The 25,651-nt window shown below is 44.4% G+C and overlaps 1 protein-coding gene across 2 annotated transcripts; it reads left to right on the top strand.

Annotated features, from left to right (window-relative positions):
- Positions 1–273: 273 nt before the first annotated feature.
- On the top strand, positions 274–24,792 carry LOC133472840 (mucin-19-like). 2 transcript variants are annotated; one of them, XM_061764281.1, is made up of 8 exons: positions 274–376; positions 1,049–1,106; positions 1,235–12,594; positions 12,673–12,737; positions 12,826–23,086; positions 23,234–23,298; positions 23,795–23,940; positions 24,029–24,792. In XM_061764281.1, exons 2-8 carry the CDS (start codon positions 1,064–1,066, stop codon positions 24,112–24,114), a joined length of 22,026 nt encoding a protein of 7,341 aa, XP_061620265.1. In that variant the 5' UTR covers positions 274–376; positions 1,049–1,063; the 3' UTR covers positions 24,115–24,792. The 2 variants fall into 2 exon arrangements, with proteins under 2 accessions (XP_061620265.1, XP_061620266.1); XM_061764282.1 differs by lacking the exon at positions 1,235–12,594 and having other exon boundaries at positions 282–376; positions 24,029–24,729.
- Positions 24,793–25,651: the final 859 nt, after the last annotated feature.

Genomic DNA, 25,651 nt, shown 5'->3' with positions numbered 1-25,651 from the left:
CCGATGGATAGAGTATATGAACACTTTTTTAAACTCGAGAGCGACACATTGGGTTACACCCACGTTGCTCATTCTTTATTTGCTTTATGTCACATTGGATATCGGGCGGAATGCATGGCGACAAAAGAATGGAGGGTGTGAGTGACATCTGACAGCCCTGATCTAGGGATTGTTCAGTAATGTCTCACAACATTGCAGCAAAAAAGGAATTACGGGGTCACGCCAAACATCTATTGTACTGTTGCGATATAAAAGCCGCTGGGGAAGATGCACGTCGGCACTCAACAAGGTGAAGTCTCAAACTGGAAATACGCAATACGAAAATTTTAAATAGGAAACACAGGAGACGGCAAGATCAATTTCATTATTATTTAAGGTATCTGTATTTTTTGTGCGCTTTGATAACTTATTTTAAAACTTTTTGTATTTTAATTTAACCAACAATATTATTTGTATTGATTTGTTTTCATTGTATTCATTTTGTTTAATGTATATTTAATCATTTTAGCAATGATAACTCTTAAAAAAGTAGAAGGGAAATGTAATCTGCGGGATTTATAATTTTCATGTATTAGTTTTTAAAAAGTTTTAATGTATCTATGTAATTGTATTTATTACTTATTTTAAACCTTGACAAAAGAAAAGAGAAAACATTGCTGCATCATATCAATAATTTTGTGGCTTTGTATTTGACCATTTAAGCTATATTATCAAAAGTGGAGAAGATAACACAGAAAGCGCAGGTTTTAGTTATTTATTATATTTCAAACTCAAATGTCATCACATTGTTTCATTTTTTAATAATGGATTCGATTCATGTTTTTGTTTTAAATTATTATATTATTATTATAGACACGAAAAAGTGCGTTAGGAAATTGTGACATACCATATTTCTACATTTTTTTCATTAAATTAATTAGGCACTTGATTAGTTTATTGATTAAAATGTTCACTCAGTGGGACAGAACTAAGGCGTGATTGTATGGACACACACATACCTGCCACCTATCTGCATGTTGGTTTAATTATTTGTTTTCCCATTGTGTAGAAGAAAACAAACAAGATGCTTAATCGATGGATGATGGCAACGTTCCTGATTCTAACAGGTAACTTGAGATATGCTGTTCAAATATAGTGGGACATCTCTTTTGCATACTACGGACACAAGATAAAAAGTGCTTTAAACGTAATTTTTTTTCTTTCATTTCACAACACCTCAACACCCACACCAAAGGTTTGAGGAAAACTAGTGGATGGGAACCAATGTCGAGCACAATGGCAACGCCTGGTCAAACAAGAACTGCAGGGTCAATTGCACTAACAACACTTACAGAAACAACAACTGTTGCCACAAAAACGGAATCGACAACAACAGTGACAACACCTGCGGAAACAATAACAACTGCGACGTCAACAGAACCTGAAACAAAGACAGTGACAACACCAGCAGAAACAACAACCGTGGTATCCCCAACAGAAACTACAAAAACAGGAGTGACAACACCAGCAGAAAGAACAACCGTTGCCACAACAACAGAGTCTACAACAAGTGAGGCAACAACTGCAGTGACAACACCTGCGGAAACAAGAACAGTTGCCCCAACACCCGACCACGTGACAACAGTAGTGATATCACCTGCGGAAACAACATCAATTGCCAGTTCAACTTCATCTACAACTGCAGTAACCACAGCAGTGACAACACCTGAAGGAACATCAACAGAGGCCAGAACATCAGAACATGTGCCAGCTAAAGGGACCACACCAGCAGAAACAACAGCAGCTTCCGCAACAACTGTGGTAACCACAGCAGTGAAGACACCAGCAGAAACAATAACAGTTTCCACAACAACAACAGAATCTGCAACAGCCACAGCGATAACACCAGTTGAAACAACAGCCATTGCCACGACAACAGAATCTATAACGGCGGTAATATCAGAAGTGACGACACCAGCAGATGAAACAACAACCGTATCCACAACAGAATCTGCAATAACGGCAGTGACGACATTGGAAGAAACAATAGCTGTTGCCACAACAACAGAATCTGCAACAACTGCATTGACGACACGAGAAGAAACAACAGCCTTTGCCACAACAACGGAATCTGAAACAACTGCAGTAACAACACCTTCAGAAACAACAAACCATGCCACAACAACAGAATCTGCAACAACTGCAATGACGACACTAGTTGAAACAACAGCCATTGCAACAACGACAGAATCTGCAACCACTGCACTTACCACACCTTCCGATTCAACAACCATTGCCACAACAGCAGAATCTCCAACAACAGCGGTAACAACAGAAGTGACAACACCAGCAGAGGAAACAACAACCACATCGACAACAACAGAATCTGCAACCACTGCACTTATGAGACCTTCCGATTCAACAACCATTGCCACAACAGAATCTGTAACAACGGTAGTGACCACACCAGTTGAAACAACAGCCATTCCCACAAAAACAGAATCTATAACAACGGCGGTAACAACAGAAGTGATGACACCAGCAGAAAAAACAACAACCGTATCCACAACAGAATCTCCAACAACTGCAGTGACGACATCTTCAGATTCAACAACCATTGCCATAACAACAGAATCTGCAACGACGGCAGGGATGACACCGGAAGAAACAACAGCCATTGGCACAACAGCAGAATCTCCAACAACTGCGGTAACAACAGAAGTGATAACACCAGCAGAAGAAACAACAACCACATCCACAACAACAGAATCGGCTCCAACTGCGGTGATGACACCTGTAGAAACAACAGCCACTTCCACAACAGAATCTGCAACCACTGCACTTACGACACCTTCCGATTCAACAACCATTGCCACAACGGAATATGTAACAACGGTAGTGACCACACTTGCAGAAACAACAACAGAATCTGCAACAAATGCAGTGACAACACCAGTTGAAAAAACAGCCATTGCCACAACAACAGAATCTGCAACAACTGCAGGGATGACACCGGAAGAAACAACAGCCATTGCCACAACAGCAGAATCTCCAACAACAGCGGTAACAACTCCTTCAGAAACAACAAACCATGCCACAACAACAGAATCTGCAACAACTACAGTGACGACACCTGCAGAACCAACAACCATTGCCACAACAAGAGAATCTGCAACCACTGCACTTACCACACCTGCAGAAACAACAACCTTTATCACAACAACAGAATCTACAACTACAGTGACATCACCTTCAGATTCAACAACCATTGCCATAACAACAGAATCTGCAATGACGGCAGGGATGACACCGGAAGAAACAGCAGCCATTGCCACGACAGCAGAATCTCCAACTCTAGCGGTAACAACAGAAGTGACAACACCAGCAGAAGAAACAACAACCACATCCACAACAACAGAATCTGTAACAACTCTAGTCACGACACCTGCGGAAACAACAGTTGCCACAACTACAGAATCTGCGGAAAAAACAACAGTTGCCACAACATCAGAATCTACAACAACTGAAGGAACAACGGCCATTGCCATAACAACAGAATCTCAACCAACGGCAGTCACGACATCGGTTGCCACAACAACAGAATCTGCAAAAACTACAGTGACGATATCTGTAGAAACAGCCACTGACACAACTACAGAATCCGCAGAAAAAACAACAGTTACCACAACATCAGAATCTACAACTGCAGGAACAACACTTTCAGAAACAACAAACCATGCCACAACAACAGAATCTGCAACAACTGCATTGACGACACGAGAAGAAACAACAGCCTTTGCCACAACAACAGAATCTAAAACAACTGCAGTAACAACTCCTTCAGAAACAACAAACCATGCCACAACAACAGAATCTGCAACAACTGCAATGACAACACCAGTTGAAACAACAGCCATTGCAACAACGACAGAATCTGCAACCACTGCACTTACCACACCTGCAGAAACAACAACCATTATCACAACAACAGAATCTACAACTACAGTGACAATACCTTCCAACTCAACAACCATTGCAATAACAACAGAATCTGCAACAACGGCAGGGATGACACCGGAAGAAACAACAGCCATTGCCACAACAGCAGAATCTCCAACAACAGCGGTAACAACAGAAGTGATAACACCAGCAGAAGAAACAACAACCACATCCACAACAACAGATTCTGCTTCAACGGCGATGACGACACCTGTAGAAACAACAGCCACTGCCACAACAGAATCTGCAACCGCTGCGGTGATGACACCTGTAGAAACAACAGCCACTTCCACAACAGAATCTGCAACCACTGCACTTACGACACCTTCCGATTCAACAACCATTGCCACAACGGAATATGTAACAACGGTAGTGACCACACTTGCAGAAACAACAACAGAATCTGCAACAAATGCAGTGACAACACCAGTTGAAAAAACAGCCATTGCCATAACAACAGAATCTGCAACAACGGCAGGGATGACACCGGAAGAAACAACAGCCATTGCCACAACAGCAGAATCTCCAACAACAGCGGTAACAACAGAAGTGATAACACCAGCAGAAGAAACAACAACCACATCCACAACAACAGATTCTGCTTCAACGGCGATGACGACACCTGTAGAAACAACAGCCACTGCCACAACAGAATCTGCAATCACTGCACTTACGACACCTTCCGATTCAACAACCATTGCCACAACAGTAGTGACTACACCTGCAGAAACAACAACAGTTTTGACAGCAATAACAGAATCTGCAACAAATGCAGTGACAAGAGCCATTGCCACAACAACAGAATCTATAACAACGGCGGTAACAACAGAAGTGACGACACCTGCAGAAGAAACAACAACCATATCCACAACAAAATCTCCAACAACGGCAGTGACAACATCGGAAGAAACAATAGCTGTTGCCACAATAATAGAATCTACAACAACAGCAACAAGTGCAGTGACGACACCTTCAGATTCAACAACCATTGCCCCAACAACAGAATCTGCAACGACGGCAGGGATGACACCGGAAGAAACAACAGCCATTGGCACAACAGCAGAATCTCCAACAACTGCGGTAACAACAGAAGTGATAACACCAGCAGAAGAAACAACAACCACATCCACAACAACAGATTCTGCTTCAACGGCGATGACGACACCTGTAGAAACAACAGCCACTGCCACAACAGAATCTGCAATCACTGCACTTACGACACCTTCCGATTCAACAACCATTGCCACAACAGTAGTGCCTACACCTGCAGAAACAACAACAGTTTTGACAGCAATAACAGAATCTGCAACAAATGCAGTGACAACAGCCATTGCCACAACAACAGAATCTATAACAACGGCGGTAACAACAGAAGTGACGACACCTGCAGAAGAAACAACAACCATATCCACAACAAAATCTCCAACAACGGCAGTGACAACATCGGAAGAAACAATAGCTGTTGCCACAATAATAGAATCTACAACAACAGCAACAAGTGCAGTGACGACACCTTCAGATTCAACAACCATTGCCCCAACAACAGAATCTGCAACGACGGCAGGGATGACACCGGAAGAAACAACAGCCATTGGCACAACAGCAGAATCTCCAACAACTGCGGTAACAACAGAAGTGATAACACCAGCAGAAGAAACAACAACCACATCCACAACAACAGATTCTGCTTCAACGGCGATGACGACACCTGTAGAAACAACAGCCACTGCCACAACAGAATCTGCAATCACTGCACTTACGACACCTTCCGATTCAACAACCATTGCCACAACAGTAGTGCCTACACCTGCAGAAACAACAACAGTTTTGACAGCAATAACAGAATCTGCAACAAATGCAGTGACAACAGCCATTGCCACAACAACAGAATCTATAACAACGGCGGTAACAACAGAAGTGACGACACCTGCAGAAGAAACAACAACCATATCCACAACAAAATCTCCAACAACGGCAGTGACAACATCGGAAGAAACAATAGCTGTTGCCACAATAATAGAATCTACAACAACAGCAACAAGTGCAGTGACGACACCTTCAGATTCAACAACCATTGCCCCAACAACAGAATCTGTTACAACTGCATTGACGACACGGGAAGAAACAACAGCCTTTGCCACAACAGAATCTGAAACAACTGGAGTAACAACACCTTCAGAAACAACAAACCATGCCACAACAACAGAATCTGCAACAACTGCAATGACAACACCAGTTGAAACAACAGCCATTGCAACGACAGAATCTGCAACCACTGCACTTACCACACCTGCAGAAACAACAACCATTATTACAACAACAGAATCTACAACTACAGTGACAACACCTTCCAACTCAACAGCCATTGCCATAACAAAAGAATCTGCAACGACGGCAGGGATGACACCGGAAGAAACAACAGCCATTGCCACAACAGCAGAATCTCCAACAACAGCGGTAACAACAGAAGTGATAACACCAGCAGAAGAAACAACAACCACATCCACAACAACAGATTCTGCTTCAACGGCGATGACGACACCTGTAGAAACAACAGCCACTGCCACAACAGAATCTGCAACCGCTGCGGTGATGACACCTGTAGAAACAACAGCCACTTCCACAACAGAATCTGCAACCACTGCACTTACGACACCTTCCGATTCAACAACCATTGCCACAACGGAATATGTAACAACGGTAGTGACCACACTTGCAGAAACAACAACAGAATCTGCAACAAATGCAGTGACAACACCAGTTGAAAAAACAGCCATTGCCATAACAACAGAATCTGCAACAACGGCAGGGATGACACCGGAAGAAACAACAGCCATTGCCACAACAGCAGAATCTCCAACAACAGCGGTAACAACAGAAGTGATAACACCAGCAGAAGAAACAACAACCACATCCACAACAACAGATTCTGCTTCAACGGCGATGACGACACCTGTAGAAACAACAGCCACTGCCACAACAGAATCTGCAATCACTGCACTTACGACACCTTCCGATTCAACAACCATTGCCACAACAGTAGTGACTACACCTGCAGAAACAACAACAGTTTTGACAGCAATAACAGAATCTGCAACAAATGCAGTGACAAGAGCCATTGCCACAACAACAGAATCTATAACAACGGCGGTAACAACAGAAGTGACGACACCTGCAGAAGAAACAACAACCATATCCACAACAAAATCTCCAACAACGGCAGTGACAACATCGGAAGAAACAATAGCTGTTGCCACAATAATAGAATCTACAACAACAGCAACAAGTGCAGTGACGACACCTTCAGATTCAACAACCATTGCCCCAACAACAGAATCTGCAACGACGGCAGGGATGACACCGGAAGAAACAACAGCCATTGGCACAACAGCAGAATCTCCAACAACTGCGGTAACAACAGAAGTGATAACACCAGCAGAAGAAACAACAACCACATCCACAACAACAGATTCTGCTTCAACGGCGATGACGACACCTGTAGAAACAACAGCCACTGCCACAACAGAATCTGCAATCACTGCACTTACGACACCTTCCGATTCAACAACCATTGCCACAACAGTAGTGACTACACCTGCAGAAACAACAACAGTTTTGACAGCAATAACAGAATCTGCAACAAATGCAGTGACAACAGCCATTGCCACAACAACAGAATCTATAACAACGGCGGTAACAACAGAAGTGACGACACCTGCAGAAGAAACAACAACCATATCCACAACAAAATCTCCAACAACGGCAGTGACAACATCGGAAGAAACAATAGCTGTTGCCACAATAATAGAATCTACAACAACAGTAACAAGTGCAGTGACGACACCTTCAGATTCAACAACCATTGCCCCAACAACAGAATCTGTTACAACTGCATTGACGACACGGGAAGAAACAACAGCCTTTGCCACAACAGAATCTGAAACAACTGGAGTAACAACACCTTCAGAAACAACAAACCATGCCACAACAACAGAATCTGCAACAACTGCAATGACAACACCAGTTGAAACAACAGCCATTGCAACGACAGAATCTGCAACCACTGCACTTACCACACCTGCAGAAACAACAACCATTTTTACAACAACAGAATCTACAACTACAGTGACAACACCTTCCAACTCAACAGCCATTGCCATAACAAAAGAATCTGCAACGACGGCAGGGATGACACCGGAAGAAACAACAGCCATTGCCACAACAGCAGAATCTCCAACAACTGCGGTAACAACAGAAGTGATAACACCAGCAGAAGAAACAACAACCACATCCACAACAACAGATTCTGCTTCAACGGCGGTGACAACACCTGTAGAAACAACAGCCACTGCCACAACAGAATCTGCAACCACTGCACTTACGACACCTTCCGATTCAACAACCATTGCCACAACAGTAGTGACTACACCTGCAGAAACAACAACAGTTTTGACAGCAATAACAGAATCTGCAACAAATGCAGTGACAACGGCCCTTGCCACAACAACAGAATCTATAACAACAGCGGTAACAACAGAAGTGACGACACCAGCAGAAGAAACAACAACCGTATCCACAACAGATTCTCCAACAACGGCAGTGACAACATCGGAAGAAACAATAGCTGTTGCCACAATAATAGAATCTACAACAACAGTAACAAGTGCAGTGACGACACCTTTGGATTCAACAACCATTGCCCCAACAACAGAATCTGTTACAACTGCATTGACGACACGGGAAGAAACAACAGCCTTTGCCACAACAGAATCTGAAACAACTGCAGTAATGACACCTTCAGAAACAACAAACCATGCCACAACAACAGAATCTGCAACAACTGCATTGACGACACAAGAAGAAACAACAGCCTTTGCCACAACAACAGAATCTAAAACAACTGCAGTAACAACTCCTTCAGAAACAACAAACCATGCCACAACAACAGAATCTGCAACAACTGCAATGACAACACCAGTTGAAACAACAGCCATTGCAACAACGACAGAATCTGCAACCACTGCACTTAACACACCTGCAGAAACAACAACCATTATCACAACAACAAAATCTACAACTACAGTGACAACACCTTCCAACTCAACAACCATTGCCATAACAACAGAATCTGCAACGACGGCAGGGATGACACCGGAAGAAACAACAGCCATTGCCACAACAGCAGAATCTCCAACAACAGAAGTGATAACACCAGCAGAAGAAACAACAACCACATCCACAACAACAGATTCTGCTTCAACAGCGGTGACGACACCTGTAGAAACAACAGCCACTGCCACAACAGAATCTGCAATCACTGCACTTACGACACCTTCCGATTCAACAACCATTGCCACAACAGTAGTGACTACACCTGCAGAAACAACAACAGTTTTGACAGCAATAACAGAATCTGCAACAAATGCAGTGACAACAGCCATTGCCACAACAACAGAATCTATAACAACGGCGGTAACAACAGAAGTGACGACACCTGCAGAAGAAACAACAACCGTATCCACAACAGAATCTCCAAAAACGGCAGTGACAACATCGGAAGAAACAATAGCTGTTGCCACAATAATAGAATCTACAACAACAGTAACAAGTGTAGAGACGACACCTTCAGATTCAACAACCATTGCCCCAACAACAGAATCTGTTACAACTGCATTGACGACACGGGAAGAAACAACAGCCTTCGCCACAACAGAATCTGAAACAACTGCAGTAACAACAGGTTCAGAAACAACAAGCCATGCCACAACAACAGAATCTGCAACAACTGCAATGACGACACCAGTTGAAACAACAGCCATTGCAACAACGACAGAATCTGCAACCACTGCACTTAACACACCTGCAGAAACAACAACCATTATCACAACAACAGAATCTACAGAATCCGCTGAAAAAACAACAGTTGCCACAACATCAGAATCTACAACAACTGCAGGAACAACGGCAGTGACGACACCTGCTGAAACAACAGCTGTTGCCACAATAACAGCATCTGCAACAACTCCAGTCACGATATCTGCGGAAACAACAGTCGCCACAACCACAGAATCTAAAACAACTGCAGTGACGACATCAGGAGAAGCAACAGTTCCCACAACAGAGTCTGCAACAACTACCACGACAAAACTTATAGAAACAATAGCCGTTGCCATAACAACAGAATCTGAACCAACACCTGCCAAAACAACAACAGTTGTCACAACACTAGAATCTGCAACAACTGCAGTGACAACACCGGTAGACACAACAACAGAATCTACGACATTGACAGTCACGCCACATGTGGAAACAACAGTCGTTACCACAAAAACACAATTTGCGGACAAAACAACAGGGGAAACAACAACAGAATCTACAAATGCAGTGACAGCACCAGTAGAAACAACAAATGTTGCCATGACAACAGAATCAACAACAACGGCAGTCATGACACATGCGGAAACAACAACAGTTGCCACAACAACAGAATCTGTAACAACTGCAGTGACAACATCTGCTGAAACAATAGGTGCTACAACAACAGATTCTACAACAACTGTGGTAACAACGGCTGTGACAACACCTGCAGAAAAAACTACTGTAGCCCCAACAACAGAATCTACAACAACAGCAGGAACAACGGCAGTACCGACACCTGCTGAAACAACAGCTATTGCCACAACAACAGAATCTGTAAAAACTCCTTTTACAATACCTGCAGAAATAACCACTCCCACAACAGAGTCTGCAACAACTGCTGTGACAACACTGGTAGAAACAACAGCCGTTGCCATAACAACAGAATCTGAACCAACGGCAGTCACGACACCTGCAGAAACAACAGTTGCCACAACATCAGAATCTGCAGGAACTACGGCAGTGACGACACCTGCTGAAACAACAGCTGTTGCCACAACAACAGAATCTGCAACAACTTCAGTCACGATACCTGCGGAAACAACAACAGTTGCCACAACTACAGAATCTGCAATAACTGCAGTGACAACATCAGCAGAAGCAATAGTTCCCACAACAACAGAGTCTGCAACAATTGCCGTGACAACACTGGTAGATACAACAGCCGTTGCCATAACAACAGAATCTGTAACAACTGCAGCAACGACATCTGCAGAAACAACAACAGTGGCTTCAACAACAGATTCAACAACAAATGCGGCAACGTCAGTGACATTACCTGCAGAAATAACTACTGTATTCACGACAACAGAAACTGCAACTGCAGTGACGAAACCAGAAGAAACATCAACCATTATCACAACAGGATCTGCGACAACTGCAGAAACAATAACCTTAGGAACAACGACAGAATCTGCAACAACTCTAGTCACGACACCTGCAGAAACAACAATTGCCACAACTACAGAATCTGCGGTAAAAACAACAGTTGCCACAACAACAGAATCTGCAACAACTGCAGTGATGACATCTGCTGAAAAAACTACTGTAGCCCCAACAACAGAATCTACAACAACTGCAGGAACAACGGCAGTGACAACAGCTGCTGAAACAACAGCTATTGCCATTGCCACAACAACAGAGTCTGCAACAACTTCTGTGACAACACTGGTAGAAACAACAGCCGTTGCCATAATAACAGAATCTGAACCAACGGCAGTCACGACACCTGCAGAAACAACAGTTGCCACAACATCAGAATCTACAACAACTGCAGGAACTACGGCAGTGACGACACCTGCTGAAACAACAGCTGTTGCCACAACAACAGAATCTGCAACAACTTCAGTCACGATACCTGCGGAAACAACAACAGTTGCCACAACTACAGAATCTGCAATAACTGCAGTGACAACATCAGTAGAAGCAATAGTTCCCACAACAACAGAGTCTGCAACAACTGCTGTGACAACACTGGTAGAAACAACAGCCGTTGCCACAACAACAGGATCTGCGACAACTGCAGAAACAACAACCTTAGTAACAACAACAGAATCTACAAAAACAGCAGTCACAACTGAAACAACTGCCGTGACAACACTGGTGGAAACAACAGCCCTTTCCATAACAACAGAATCTGAACCAAAGACAGTCACGACACCTGCAGAAACAACAACAGTTAACACATCAACAGATTCTACAACAAATGCGGCAACAACGTTAGTGACAATACCTGCAGAAACAGCTACTGTAGCTACAACAGATTCGGCAAAAACTCCAGTGACGACACCAGTAGAAACAACAACCGTTGCCACAATAACAGAATCTACAATAAATGCGGTGACAACATTGGTAGAAACAACAGCCATTGCCACAACAACAGAATCTAGAACAACTCCGGTAACAACGGCAGTGATCACACCTGCGGAAACAACGACTGCCACAACAGCAGAATTGACAAGAACTGCAGCAACAACTGTAGTGATGACACCTGCAAAATCAATAACGGTTGTCCAAACAGAATCTGCAACAACGGCAGTGACAACACATGCAGAACCAACAACCATTGCCACAACAAGAGAATCTGCTACAACAACTAAACGAGTTACTTTCAGATCTCTACAAAGCACATTTACAAATGATTTGATGGATCAAACCTCTGCGGCTCACCAAAACAGAGCAGCAATGATCAAGACAGAAGTATGTTAAAAAATAATAATGTACGACAAATGCAACATTGCAGTGAAGATCAACTAACTCAAAGTCTTTTTCCCCCAGCTTACACCTATATTCTCTGCAGCATTTCCTTCCTCCTTCATCATCCTTATCATCATCAAATTCAGGTACTTTGCTGTTGTTGTTAATTTGTCCGGTGAACTGAATATTAAAGTAGTTACAGTGTTCAAATGTTTTTGGTGATTTCTTTTGCAGGAGCGGCTCAGTCGTAAATGTCATGGACCTTGAGTTAACGGCCACATCTACACCAAGTAACACCGAAATTGCGGATGTCTTGTCTGAAGCGGCTTTAAAAGTCAGTGGCTTTGACATTGAAACCAGCTCCATCGCTGTTGATGGGACAGCCATAGACGTGTTGACGACACAATCTGCTGCAACGGCAACCCCTGTTCTGACAACAACAGATGAAACCGATAAAACAACTGCCATAGCCACAACAAGAGGATCAACAACAGCTCATACAACTGAAGACATGTCAGCTCCAACAACATCTGCAGCCTCAAGTGCAACAGTAACAACTGCTCAGGCAACAACTGCAGTGACAACCCCTGCTGAAACAACAGCTGTAGCCACACCAGCAGACTTGACAACGCTTGCTGAAACAATGGCAGGAACATCAGCTGGCACAACAGCATCAGTATTGATGTCATCTGTAGTAACTAGTGAAACAGCAATACCTACTGTGGTGTCAACTGGGGCAACTGCTGAAACAACAGTTGTAGAAACAACTGGCAAGTCTGAAACGACAGTTCAGAGAACTGTAGAAACATCGGCTCACACATCAACAGTTGTAGAAGCAACAAGTGAAAAGGCAACCACTGCTCAGGCAACAACTGCAGTGACAATCCCTGCTGAAACTACATTTGGAGCCACAACCCCAGAATCAGAAACAGTTCACATAACTGCAGAAACGTCAGCTCCAACAACATTTGTAGCATCAACAGCAACAACTGCTCAGGCAACAACTGCAGTGACAACCCCTGCTGAAGCAACAGCTATAGCCACAGCAGAAGACTCTACAACGCTTGCTGAAACAACTGCAGGAATATCAGCTGGCACAACAACATCAATATTGCCGTCATCTGCAGCAACTAGTGAAACAGAAACACCAACTGTGGTGTCAAATGGGGCAACAACTGCTGAAACGACAGTTGTAGACACCACTGCAGAATCAGAAACAGCAGTTGAGACAACTGTTGTAACATCTGCTCCAACAACAACAGCAGTGCTGGCAACATCTGCCACGACACGTGCGTCGGCGACCACTGCTGAGGTAACAACTGCAGAGATAACCCCTGCTGAGAAAACAACTGTAGCCACAACTGCAGAATCAGAAACAACAGCTCAGAAAACTGTAGAAACGCCAGCTCCCACGACATCTGCAGCATCAAGTGCAAAAGCAACAACTGCTCAAGAAGCAACTGCAGTGACAACCCCTGCTGAAGCAACAGCTGTAGCCACAGCAGAAGACTCTACAACTCTAGCTGAAACAACTGCAGGAATATCAGCTGGCACAACTACATCAATATTGGAGTCATCTGCAGCACCGAGTGAAACAGCAACACCTGCTGAGGCATCAACTGGTGCAATGACAGTTGTAGAAACAACTGCCAAGTCTGAAACGACAGTCCAGACAACTGTAGCAACATCGGCTCCCACATCATCAGTTGTAGAAGCAACAAGTGCAAAGGCAACCACTGCTCAGGCAACAACTGCAGTGACAATCCCTGCTGAAACCACATTTGTAGACACAACCCCAGAATCAGAAACAGTTCACATAACTGTAGAAACGTCAGCTCCAACAGCATTTGTAGCATCAACAGCAACACTTGCTCAGGCAACTGCAGTGAGAACATCGGCTCCCACATCATCAGTTGTAGAAGCAACAAGTGCAAAGGCAACCACTGCTCAGGCAACAACTGCAGTGACAATCCCTGCTGAAACCACATTTGTAGACACAACCCCAGAATCAGAAACAGTTCACATAACTGTAGAAACGTCAGCTCCAACAGCATTTGTAGCATCAACAGCAACACTTGCTCAGGCAACTGCAGTGACAACCCCTGCTGAAGCAACAGCTGCAGCCACAGCAGAAGCCTCTACAAATCTTGCTGAAACAACTGCAGGAATATCAGCTGGCACAACAACATCAATATTGGAGTCATCTGCAGCAACGAGTGAAACAGCAACACCTGTTGTGGCATCAACTGGTGCAACTGCTGAAACGACAGTTGTAGAAACAACTGCCAAGTCTGAAACGACAGTTCAGACAACTGTAGAAACATTGGCTCCCACATCACCAGTTGTAGAAGCAACAAGTGCAAAGGCAACTACTGCTCAGGCAACAACAGCAGTGACAGTCCCTGCTGAAGCAACAGCTGTAGCCACAGCAGAAGACTCTACAACTCTTGCTGAAACAACTGCAGGAATATCAGCTGGCACAACAACATCAATATTGCCGTCATCTGCAGCAACTAGTGAAACAGAAACACCAACTGTGGTGTCAAATGGGGCAACAACTGCTGAAACGACAGTTGTAGACACCACTGCAGAATCAGAAACAGCAGTTGAGACAACTGTTGTAACATCTGCTCCAACAACAACAGCAGTGCTGGCAACATCTGCCACGACACGTGCGTCGGCGACCACTGCTGAGGTAACAACTGCAGAGATAACCCCTGCTGAGAAAACAACTGTAGCCACAACTGCAGAATCAGAAACAACAGCTCAGAAAACTGTAGAAACGCCAGCTCCCACGACATCTGCAGCATCAAGTGCAAAAGCAACAACTGCTCAAGAAGCAACTGCAGTGACAACCCCTGCTGAAGCAACAGCTGTAGCCACAGCAGAAGACTCTACAACTCTAGCTGAAACAACTGCAGGAATATCAGCTGGCACAACAACATCAATATTGGAATCATCTGCAGCAACGAGTGAAACAGCAACACCTGCTGAGGCATCAACTGGTGCAATGACAGTTGTAGAAACAACTGCCAAGTCTGAAACAACAGTTCAGACAACTGTAGCAACATCGGCTCCCACATCATCAGTTGTAGAAGCAACAAGTGCAAAGGCAACCACTGCTCAGGCAACAACTGCAGTGACAATCCCTGCTGAAACCACATTTGTAGACACAACCCCAGAATCAGAAACAGTTCACATAACTGTAGAAACGTCAGCTCCAACAGCATTTGTAGCATCAACAGCAACACTTGCTCAGGCAACTGCAGTGACAACCCCTGCTGAAGCAACAGCTGCAGCCACAGCAGAAGCCTCTACAAATCTTGCTGAAACAACTGCAGGAATATCAGCTGGCACAACAACATCAATATTGGAGTCATCTGCAGCAACGAGTGAAACAGCAACACCTGTTGTGGCATCAACTGGTGCAACTGCTGAAACGACAGTTGTAGAAACAACTGCCAAGTCTGAAACGACAGTTCAGACAACTGTAGAAACATTGGCTCCCACATCACCAGTTGTAGAAGCAACAAGTGCAAAGGCAACTACTGCTCAGGCAACAACAGCAGTGACAGTCCCTGCCGAAGCAACAGCTGTAGCCACAGCAGAAGACTCTACAACTCTTGCTGAAACAACTGCAGGAATATCAGCTGGCACAACAACATCAATATTGCCGTCATCTGCAGCAACTAGTGAAACAGAAACACCAACTGTGGTGTCAAATGGGGCAACAACTGCTGAAACGACAGTTGTAGACACCACTGCAGAATCAGAAACAGCAGTTGAGACAACTGTTGTAACATCTGCTCCAACAACAACAGCAGTGCTGGCAACATCTGCCACGACACGTGCGTCGGCGACCACTGCTGAGGTAACAACTGCAGAGATAACCCCTGCTGAGAAAACAACTGTAGCCACAACTGCAGAATCAGAAACAACAGCTCAGAAAACTGTAGAAACGCCAGCTCCCACGACATCTGCAGCATCAAGTGCAAAAGCAACAACTGCTCAAGAAGCAACTGCAGTGACAACCCCTGCTGAAGCAACAGCTGTAGCCACAGCAGAAGACTCTACAACTCTAGCTGAAACAACTGCAGGAATATCAGCTGGCACAACTACATCAATATTGGAGTCATCTGCAGCACCGAGTGAAACAGCAACACCTGCTGAGGCATCAACTGGTGCAATGACAGTTGTAGAAACAACTGCCAAGTCTGAAACGACAGTCCAGACAACTGTAGCAACATCGGCTCCCACATCATCAGTTGTAGAAGCAACAAGTGCAAAGGCAACCACTGCTCAGGCAACAACTGCAGTGACAATCCCTGCTGAAACCACATTTGTAGACACAACCCCAGAATCAGAAACAGTTCACATAACTGTAGAAACGTCAGCTCCAACAGCATTTGTAGCATCAACAGCAACAACTGCTCAGGCAACTGCAGTGACAACCCCTGCTGAAGCAACAGCTGCAGCCACAGCAGAAGCCTCTACAAATCTTGCTGAAACAACTGCAGGAATATCAGCTGGCACAACAACATCAATATTGGAGTCATCTGAAGCAACGAGTGAAACAGCAACACCTGCTGTGGCATCAACTGGTGCAACTGCTGAAACGACAGTTGTAGAAACAACTGCCAAGTCTGAAACGACAGTTCAGACAACTGTAGAAACATTGGCTCCCACATCACCAGTTGTAGAAGCAACAAGTGCAAAGGCAACCACTGCTCAGGCAACAACTGCAGTGACAATCCCTGCTGAAACCACATTTGGAGCCACAACCCCAGAATCAGAAACAGTCCACATAACTGTAGAAACGTCAGCTCCAACAACATTTGTAGCATCAACAGCAACAACTGCTCAGGCAACAACTGCAGTGACAACCCCTGCTGAAGCAACAGCTGCAGCCACAGCAGAAGCCTCTACAAATCTTGCTGAAACAACTGCAGGAATATCAGCTGGCACAACAACATCAATATTGGAGTCATCTGAAGCAACGAGTGAAACAGCAACACCTGCTGTGGCATCAACTGGTGCAACTGCTGAAACGACAGTTGTAGAAACAACTGCCAAGTCTGAAACGACAGTTCAGACAACTGTAGAAACATCGGCTCCCACATCACCAGTTGTAGAAGCAACAAGTGCAAAGGCAACCACTGCTCAGGCAACAACTGCAGTGACAATCCCTGCTGAAACCACATTTGGAGCCACAACCCCAGAATCAGAAACAGTCCACATAACTGTAGAAACGTCAGCTCCAACAGCATTTGTAGCATCAACAGCAACACTTGCTCAGGCAACTGCAGTGAGAACATCGGCTCCCACATCATCAGTTGTAGAAGCAACAAGTGCAAAGGCAACCACTGCTCAGGCAACAACTGCAGTGACAATCCCTGCTGAAACCACATTTGTAGACACAACCCCAGAATCAGAAACAGTTCACATAACTGTAGAAACGTCAGCTCCAACAGCATTTGTAGCATCAACAGCAACACTTGCTCAGGCAACTGCAGTGACAACCCCTGCTGAAGCAACAGCTGCAGCCACAGCAGAAGCCTCTACAAATCTTGCTGAAACAACTGCAGGAATATCAGCTGGCACAACAACATCAATATTGGAGTCATCTGCAGCAACGAGTGAAACAGCAACACCTGTTGTGGCATCAACTGGTGCAACTGCTGAAACGACAGTTGTAGAAACAACTGCCAAGTCTGAAACGACAGTTCAGACAACTGTAGAAACATTGGCTCCCACATCACCAGTTGTAGAAGCAACAAGTGCAAAGGCAACTACTGCTCAGGCAACAACAGCAGTGACAGTCCCTGCCGAAGCAACAGCTGTAGCCACAGCAGAAGACTCTACAACTCTTGCTGAAACAACTGCAGGAATATCAGCTGGCACAACAACATCAATATTGCCGTCATCTGCAGCAACTAGTGAAACAGAAACACCAACTGTGGTGTCAAATGGGGCAACAACTGCTGAAACGACAGTTGTAGACACCACTGCAGAATCAGAAACAGCAGTTGAGACAACTGTTGTAACATCTGCTCCAACAACAACAGCAGTGCTGGCAACATCTGCCACGACACGTGCGTCGGCGACCACTGCTGAGGTAACAACTGCAGAGATAACCCCTGCTGAGAAAACAACTGTAGCCACAACTGCAGAATCAGAAACAACAGCTCAGAAAACTGTAGAAACGCCAGCTCCCACGACATCTGCAGCATCAACTGCAAAAGCAACAACTGCTCAAGAAGCAACTGCAGTGACAACCCCTGCTGAAGCAACAGCTGTAGCCACAGCAGAAGACTCTACAACTCTAGCTGAAACAACTGCAGGAATATCAGCTGGCACAACTACATCAATATTGGAGTCATCTGCAGCACCGAGTGAAACAGCAACACCTGCTGAGGCATCAACTGGTGCAATGACAGTTGTAGAAACAACTGCCAAGTCTGAAACGACAGTTCAGACAACTGTAGAAACATTGGCTCCCACATCACCAGTTGTAGAAGCAACAAGTGCAAAGGCAACCACTGCTCAGGCAACAACTGCAGTGACAATCCCTGCTGAAACCACATTTGGAGCCACAACCCCAGAATCAGAAACAGTCCACATAACTGTAGAAACGTCAGCTCCAACAACATTTGTAGCATCAACAGCAACAACTGCTCAGGCAACAACTGCAGTGACAACCCCTGCTGAAGCAACAGCTGCAGCCACAGCAGAAGCCTCTACAAATCTTGCTGAAACAACTGCAGGAATATCAGCTGGCACAACAACATCAATATTGGAGTCATCTGCAGCAACGAGTGAAACAGCAACACCTGCTGTGGCATCAACTGGTGCAACTGCTGAAACGACAGTTGTAGAAACAACTGCCAAGTCTGAAACGACAGTTCAGACAACTGTAGAAACATTGGCTCCCACATCACCAGTTGTAGAAGCAACAAGTGCAAAGGCAACCACTGCTCAGGCAACAACTGCAGTGACAATCCCTGCTGAAACCACATTTGGAGCCACAACCCCAGAATCAGAAACAGTCCACATAACTGTAGAAACGTCAGCTCCAACAACATTTGTAGCATCAACAGCAACAACTGCAGTGACAACCCCTGCTGAAGCAACAGCTGTAGCCACAGCAGAAGACTCTACAACTCTTGCTGGAACAACTGCAGGAATATCAGCTGGCACAACAACATCAATATTGGCGTCATCTGCAGCAACTAGTGAAACAGAAACAACTACTGTGGTGTCAACTGGGGCAACAACTGCTGAAACGACAGCTGTAGACACAACTGCAGAATCAGAAACAGCAGTTGAGACAACTGTTGTAACATCTGCTCCAACAACAACAGCAGTGCTGGCAACATCTGCCACAACACGTGCGACGGCGACAACTGCTGAGGTAACAACTGCAGAGACAACCCCTGCTGAGACAACAACTGTAGCCACAACTGCAGGATCAGAAACAACAGCTCAGAAAACTGTAGAAACAACAGCTCCCATGACATTTGTAGTGTCAAGTGCAACAGCCACATTTGCTCAGGCAACAACTGCAGTGACAACCCCTGCTGAAACAACAAGTGTAACCAGTGCAGCAAACTCGACAACACTTGCTGAAACAATGGCAGGAACATCAGCAGGCACAACAACATCAGTACTGACATCATCTACAGCACCTAGTGACACAGCAACCCCTGCTGGGGCGTCAACTGGGGCAACAACTGCTGAAACGACAGTTGGAGACACAAATGCAGAATCAGAAACAGCAGTTCAGACAACTGTTGTAACATCTGCTCCAACAACAACAGCAGTGCTGTCAATATCTGCAGCAACAAGTACAACAGCAAAAAGTGCAGTCACAATCCCTGGGGAAACAACAGCTGGAGCCACAACTGCAGAATCAAAAAACACAGCTCAGCCAGCTGTGGAAATATCAGCTCCCACAACTACAGTAGCGTTGACATCTGCAGCAACTAGTGAAACATTAATGCCTGCTGGGGCGGTAACTGGGGAAGCAACTGCTGAAACAACTGCAGCATCCATAACCACAGAATCAGAAACAACATTTGGGACAGCTATCGAAACATCTGTTTCGTCTGTGCCAACAAGTGGAGCATCACCGCCCACAACAGCAGTTGTTCCTTCTGGAACAACAACGCAATCAATCCAAACAACAGCAACTGCATTTACGTCAACTGCAGAAAGAGCAACAGTGACACAGACGATAACAACAACACCAACTGCAGAAATGACGGGATCTCCAGCACAAGCGTCAACTGCAGGAACAGTAAATACCGCCACAGGAAATGCAGCCACAAGTGCTGCGACAAATCCTGTGACAAATGCTTTGACAGGAAATGCAGCCACAAATTTTGTGACAAATGCCTTGACAGGAAATGCAGCCACAAATTTTGTGACAAATGCCTTGACAGGAAATGCGGCGACAAATTTTGTGACAAATGCCGCGACAAATTTTGTGACAAATGCCGCGACAGGAAATGCGGTGACAAATTCTGTGACAAATGCTGTGACGGGAAATGCAGCAACAAATTCTGTGACAAATGGCGCGACAGGAAATGCAGCAACAAATTCGGTGACAAATGGCGCGACAGGAAATGCAGCAACAAATTCTGTGACAAATGGTGCGACAGGAAATGCAGCAACAAATTCTGTGACAAATTCCGCGACAGGAAATGCAGCAACAAATTCTGTGACAAATGGCGCGACAGGAAATGCAGCCACAAATTTTGCGTCAAATGCCGCGACAGTAAGTGCGGTGGCAAATTCTGTGACAAATGCCTTGACAGGAAATGCAGCCACAAATTTTGTGACAAATGCCGCGACAGGAAATGCAGCGACAAATTTTGCGACAAATGGTGTGACAGGAAATGCAGCGACAAATTCAGTGACAAATGCTGCAACTGGAAATGATGGAACAAATGCTGTCACAGAAAACAGCGTGACAAATGCAGTGTCAGGAAATGGCGCGACAAATGCCGCAACAGCAAATGCTGCGACAAATGCTGCAACAGGAAATGCCGGGACAAATGCAATGACAGGAAATGCCGCAACAGGAAATGCACCGACAAATGCAGCAACAGGAAATGCCGGGACAAACGCAATGACAGGAAATGCCGCAACAAATGCGGCGACGGCAAATGCTGCCACAAATGCAGCGACGGGAAATGCCGCAACAAATGCGGTGACAGCAAATGCTGCAACGAATGCAGCGACAGGAAATGCCGCAACAGGAAATGCCGGGACAAATGCAGCAACAGCAAATGCAGCAACAGCAAATGTTGTGACAAATGCTGCAACAGGAAATGCCGGGACAAATGCAATGACAGGAAATGCCGCAACAGGAAATGCCCCGACAAATGCAGCAACAGGAAATGCCGGGACAAATGCAGTGACAGGAAATGCTGCAACAGGAAATGCCCCGACAAATGCAGCAACAGGAAATGCCGGGACAAATGCAATGACAGGAAATGCCGCAACAGGAAATGCTCCGACAAATGCTGCAACAGGAAATGCCGCAACAAATGCGGCGACGGCAAATGCTCTCACAAATGCAGCGACGGGAAATGTCGCAACAAATGTGGCAACATTAAATGCTGCAACGAATGCAGCGACAGGAAATGCCACAACAGAAAATGCCCCGACAAATGCAGCAACAGCAAATGCTGCGACAAATGCTGCAACAGGAAATGCCGGGACAAATGCAATGACAGGAAATGCCGCAACAAATGCGGCGACGGCAAATGCTGCCACAAATGCGGCGACAGCAAATGCTGCAACGAATGCAGCGACAGGAAATGCCGCAACAGGAAATGCCCCGACAAATGCAGCAACAGCAAATGCAGCAACAGCAAATGCTGTGACAAATGCTGCAACAGGAAATGCCAGGACAAATGCAATGACAGGAAATGCCGCAACAGGAAATGCCCCGACAAATGCAGCAACAGCAAATGCTGCGACAAATGCCCCAACAGGAAATGCCCCGACAAATGCCGCAACAGGAAATGCCCCGACAAATGCGGCGACAGCAAATGCTGCAACGAATGCAGCGACAGGAAATCCCGCAACAGGAAATGCCCCGACAAATGCGGCGACAGCAAATGCTGCAACGAATGCAGCGACAGGAAATGCCGCAACAGGAAATGCCCCGACAAATGCGGCGACAGCAAATGCTGCAACGAATGCAGCGACAGGAAAGGCCGCAACAGGAAATGCCTCGACAAATGCAGCAACAGGAAATGCCGCAACAAATGCAGCGACAGCGAATGCTGCAACAAATGCAGCGACAGGAATTGTCGCAACAACCGTGCCGGGAGCAACACAAGTCGCAACTAGGACGATGGCAGCTGCCGTGACTGTAATAACCAGACGAGTTTCTTTCCGATCGCTTCAAAGCACGTTTACGAACGACCTGCTGAATCAGTCCTCTCCCCAGTTCAAGTTTCGAGCTACCATGATAAAAAGTCAGGTAAGAAACTACTACTACTACTAATAATAATAATAATAATACAAATATTTGCCATCGGAAAGCATCCAATCAGATTGTTCTGATAACACCACTGGATTGCGATAAAAAGCATTGAAGCACTCAAATATATTTGATTTGTCTTTGCAGCTTCAACCTTTATTCCAAAGGGAATTTCCTACCATCTTCAGGATCCTGATTATCATTGGATTCAGGTGACACGCTTTTTGCTGGATTTTTGGGGAAATGCTAAAGAGCAAAGAAAAGTTCTCATTTTTATTCCGCAACCACCAAATTTCCGCATTTCTCAACCGATTCCAAACCACTTCAACATTGAAATATTCAGGACATTTACATTCCCCAAAGTTACTTTTCCCACAATTCCACATTTGTCATGACAAAAATCCCATTGAAATGGATGAACATTTTCATTGAAATCATGCATGCATGCATATTTCTGGATTGATTCAATTACTCTTTATGCCATTCCGACTTCAAATTGTTCCGCTCATTCGGGTAATTTGCCTTCCACTTCCAAGTTACTATTTTGCTCCATGTTTGCATAGCTACTGTTAGCAATTCTCATGAGAAGTAGTTCTCATTGATTGCAATGATTTGAGAAATTCTCATGAAATTGGTACTATTAGTCAGTATTTTAGAAGTTCACCATTTTTTTTAAGATTGCATATATTTTAATCTTTTCATGGGCAGACCCGGCTCGGTCATCAACGACATGGATCTCCAGTTCACCAACACGGCGCCAAACAACACGGCGATCGCCGCCGTCCTGACTGACGCCGCCTCGGTCGTCAGCGGCTTTGACATCGAGCAAAGCTCCATCACCATCGAAGGAATCGGTACATTGTTTTTTTTTTTTTCAAAATGAAGTTAAATGGAATATGAATGGATTAAGTTGAGAGCTAAAATGTTGTTGTGTTTTCCCAGTTTCGGGCGGAGCGAGCCACAAGATCGGCCTGGTCAGCGCATCCTGTCTGGTGGTTCTTTCGTGGATCCTGTCGAGTCAGCAATAAGCGCCACGACTTATTTATTCACCTCAAGACTGCTCGCGATTTTATTTAATTTCTTTTTCAATGCAACAATTGCATCAATGACTGAATGACTTTTGGGGGGGGAGGGGAAATTCAGCCCCGAACGCCATTATCACTTAGCAATTAGCAATGTGGTAGGCGTGGCTACACACAGGAAGTCAGACATTGTGGTTCGCCGCGGCCATTTTAGGCACATTTTGGCCATTTCCATTCGGCCTTCAAAAACAAACTTGAACTCAGCAACACAAAGCCACAACCGTATCAAATGTCCTCTTCAACATGAGTGACGGAGATTTATTGACGCCCCCCTACTGGCAGAAATGCATCAATGCAATGACCCTTCTCCTAATGCTCCTTGAAACTTACAGCTTTGATTATTATTTAATTCTAACACGGGTTTTTAGACCAAATATGCACTTTCAGAGGTATTTTTTGTGTTTATTAAATTCTCATTTTAATATAGTCTATTTAAAACGTGGTTCTTATTTATCTACTCAGGACAATGCAATGTTTATGTACTTGATGTATGTGTCAAATGCAGTGAGACCCAATTAAAAAAACACATTTTTAAAATGGCGTTTTTAAGTTTGGGTGATGGTTATTTGAAGGTTCTGACGAGTTGTGTGTGGCATATGGAAAGCACGCCCGCGATGACATTTCTTACAATGCACTTGTTGTTCTCAACGCCAGCGGCTGAGGTTTGTCATTATGATAACATAAGGCAGGGCACCTTTGTCAGAGACTTCAGGTGAATTCTTTTTTTTTTTTTGACCACCCACAGATCCAAAAACAAAAGCAATACAAAAGGCACCTTTCGTCATCACAGACGCATTAGATGAACAATGGGAGGCACTCCTCCAAGGCGGCGCTCGATGTCAACAGAAAAACAGTGTGAAGCAATGACAGCATATATTAGAGGGGGAAAAATAATATGAATTCAAAAAAAAAAAACAATGTTGAATTAAAAGGTATATTGTTGATTTGAATATTTACCAGCCAGCATTTTAAATGTTAATAAATCGGTCAAAAACAATAAATAAAGGTATAAAAAAAATGATTAATACCTTACCTTACATACAATGTAAGTAAAAACAAACTATACATTTACTGCGACATCACTTTTTTTGTATAGAATTAGTTGCTGATGGGATTATCTTTTTTTGTTTGTTTTTTGTGTTTTTTTAAAAGGAAATGCTGATTAAAAAAATTGCAGGTAAAGGATACACAAATTAAGTAAATTAAAGTACATTTTTTACATGGTCATTATTAATCTAAGGTTTTGATAAAGAGTACATTCACATATTTACAATTTCGGGCAAACGTGCTGAAAAAATTCACGACGGGAATAAAATAAAACCAGAATTTTTTTTATCAACAATTGGAATTAAATAATAACAGATTATAATTCATAAAAATATGTTTAAATTATGATTTAAAGTAACATTTATAGATATGGAGCTTTGGAAATAAGAAACATGAAAGCAAAAGAAACATGAAAGGCTGGAATTTGTGTTACAAT

This window comes from Phyllopteryx taeniolatus, chromosome 23, assembly GCF_024500385.1.
Source record: "Phyllopteryx taeniolatus isolate TA_2022b chromosome 23, UOR_Ptae_1.2, whole genome shotgun sequence".
Taxonomy (NCBI): domain Eukaryota; kingdom Metazoa; phylum Chordata; class Actinopteri; order Syngnathiformes; family Syngnathidae; genus Phyllopteryx; species Phyllopteryx taeniolatus.
Note: the sequence above shows the minus strand (reverse complement) of the source record. Positions and strands in the feature narration are given on the sequence as shown.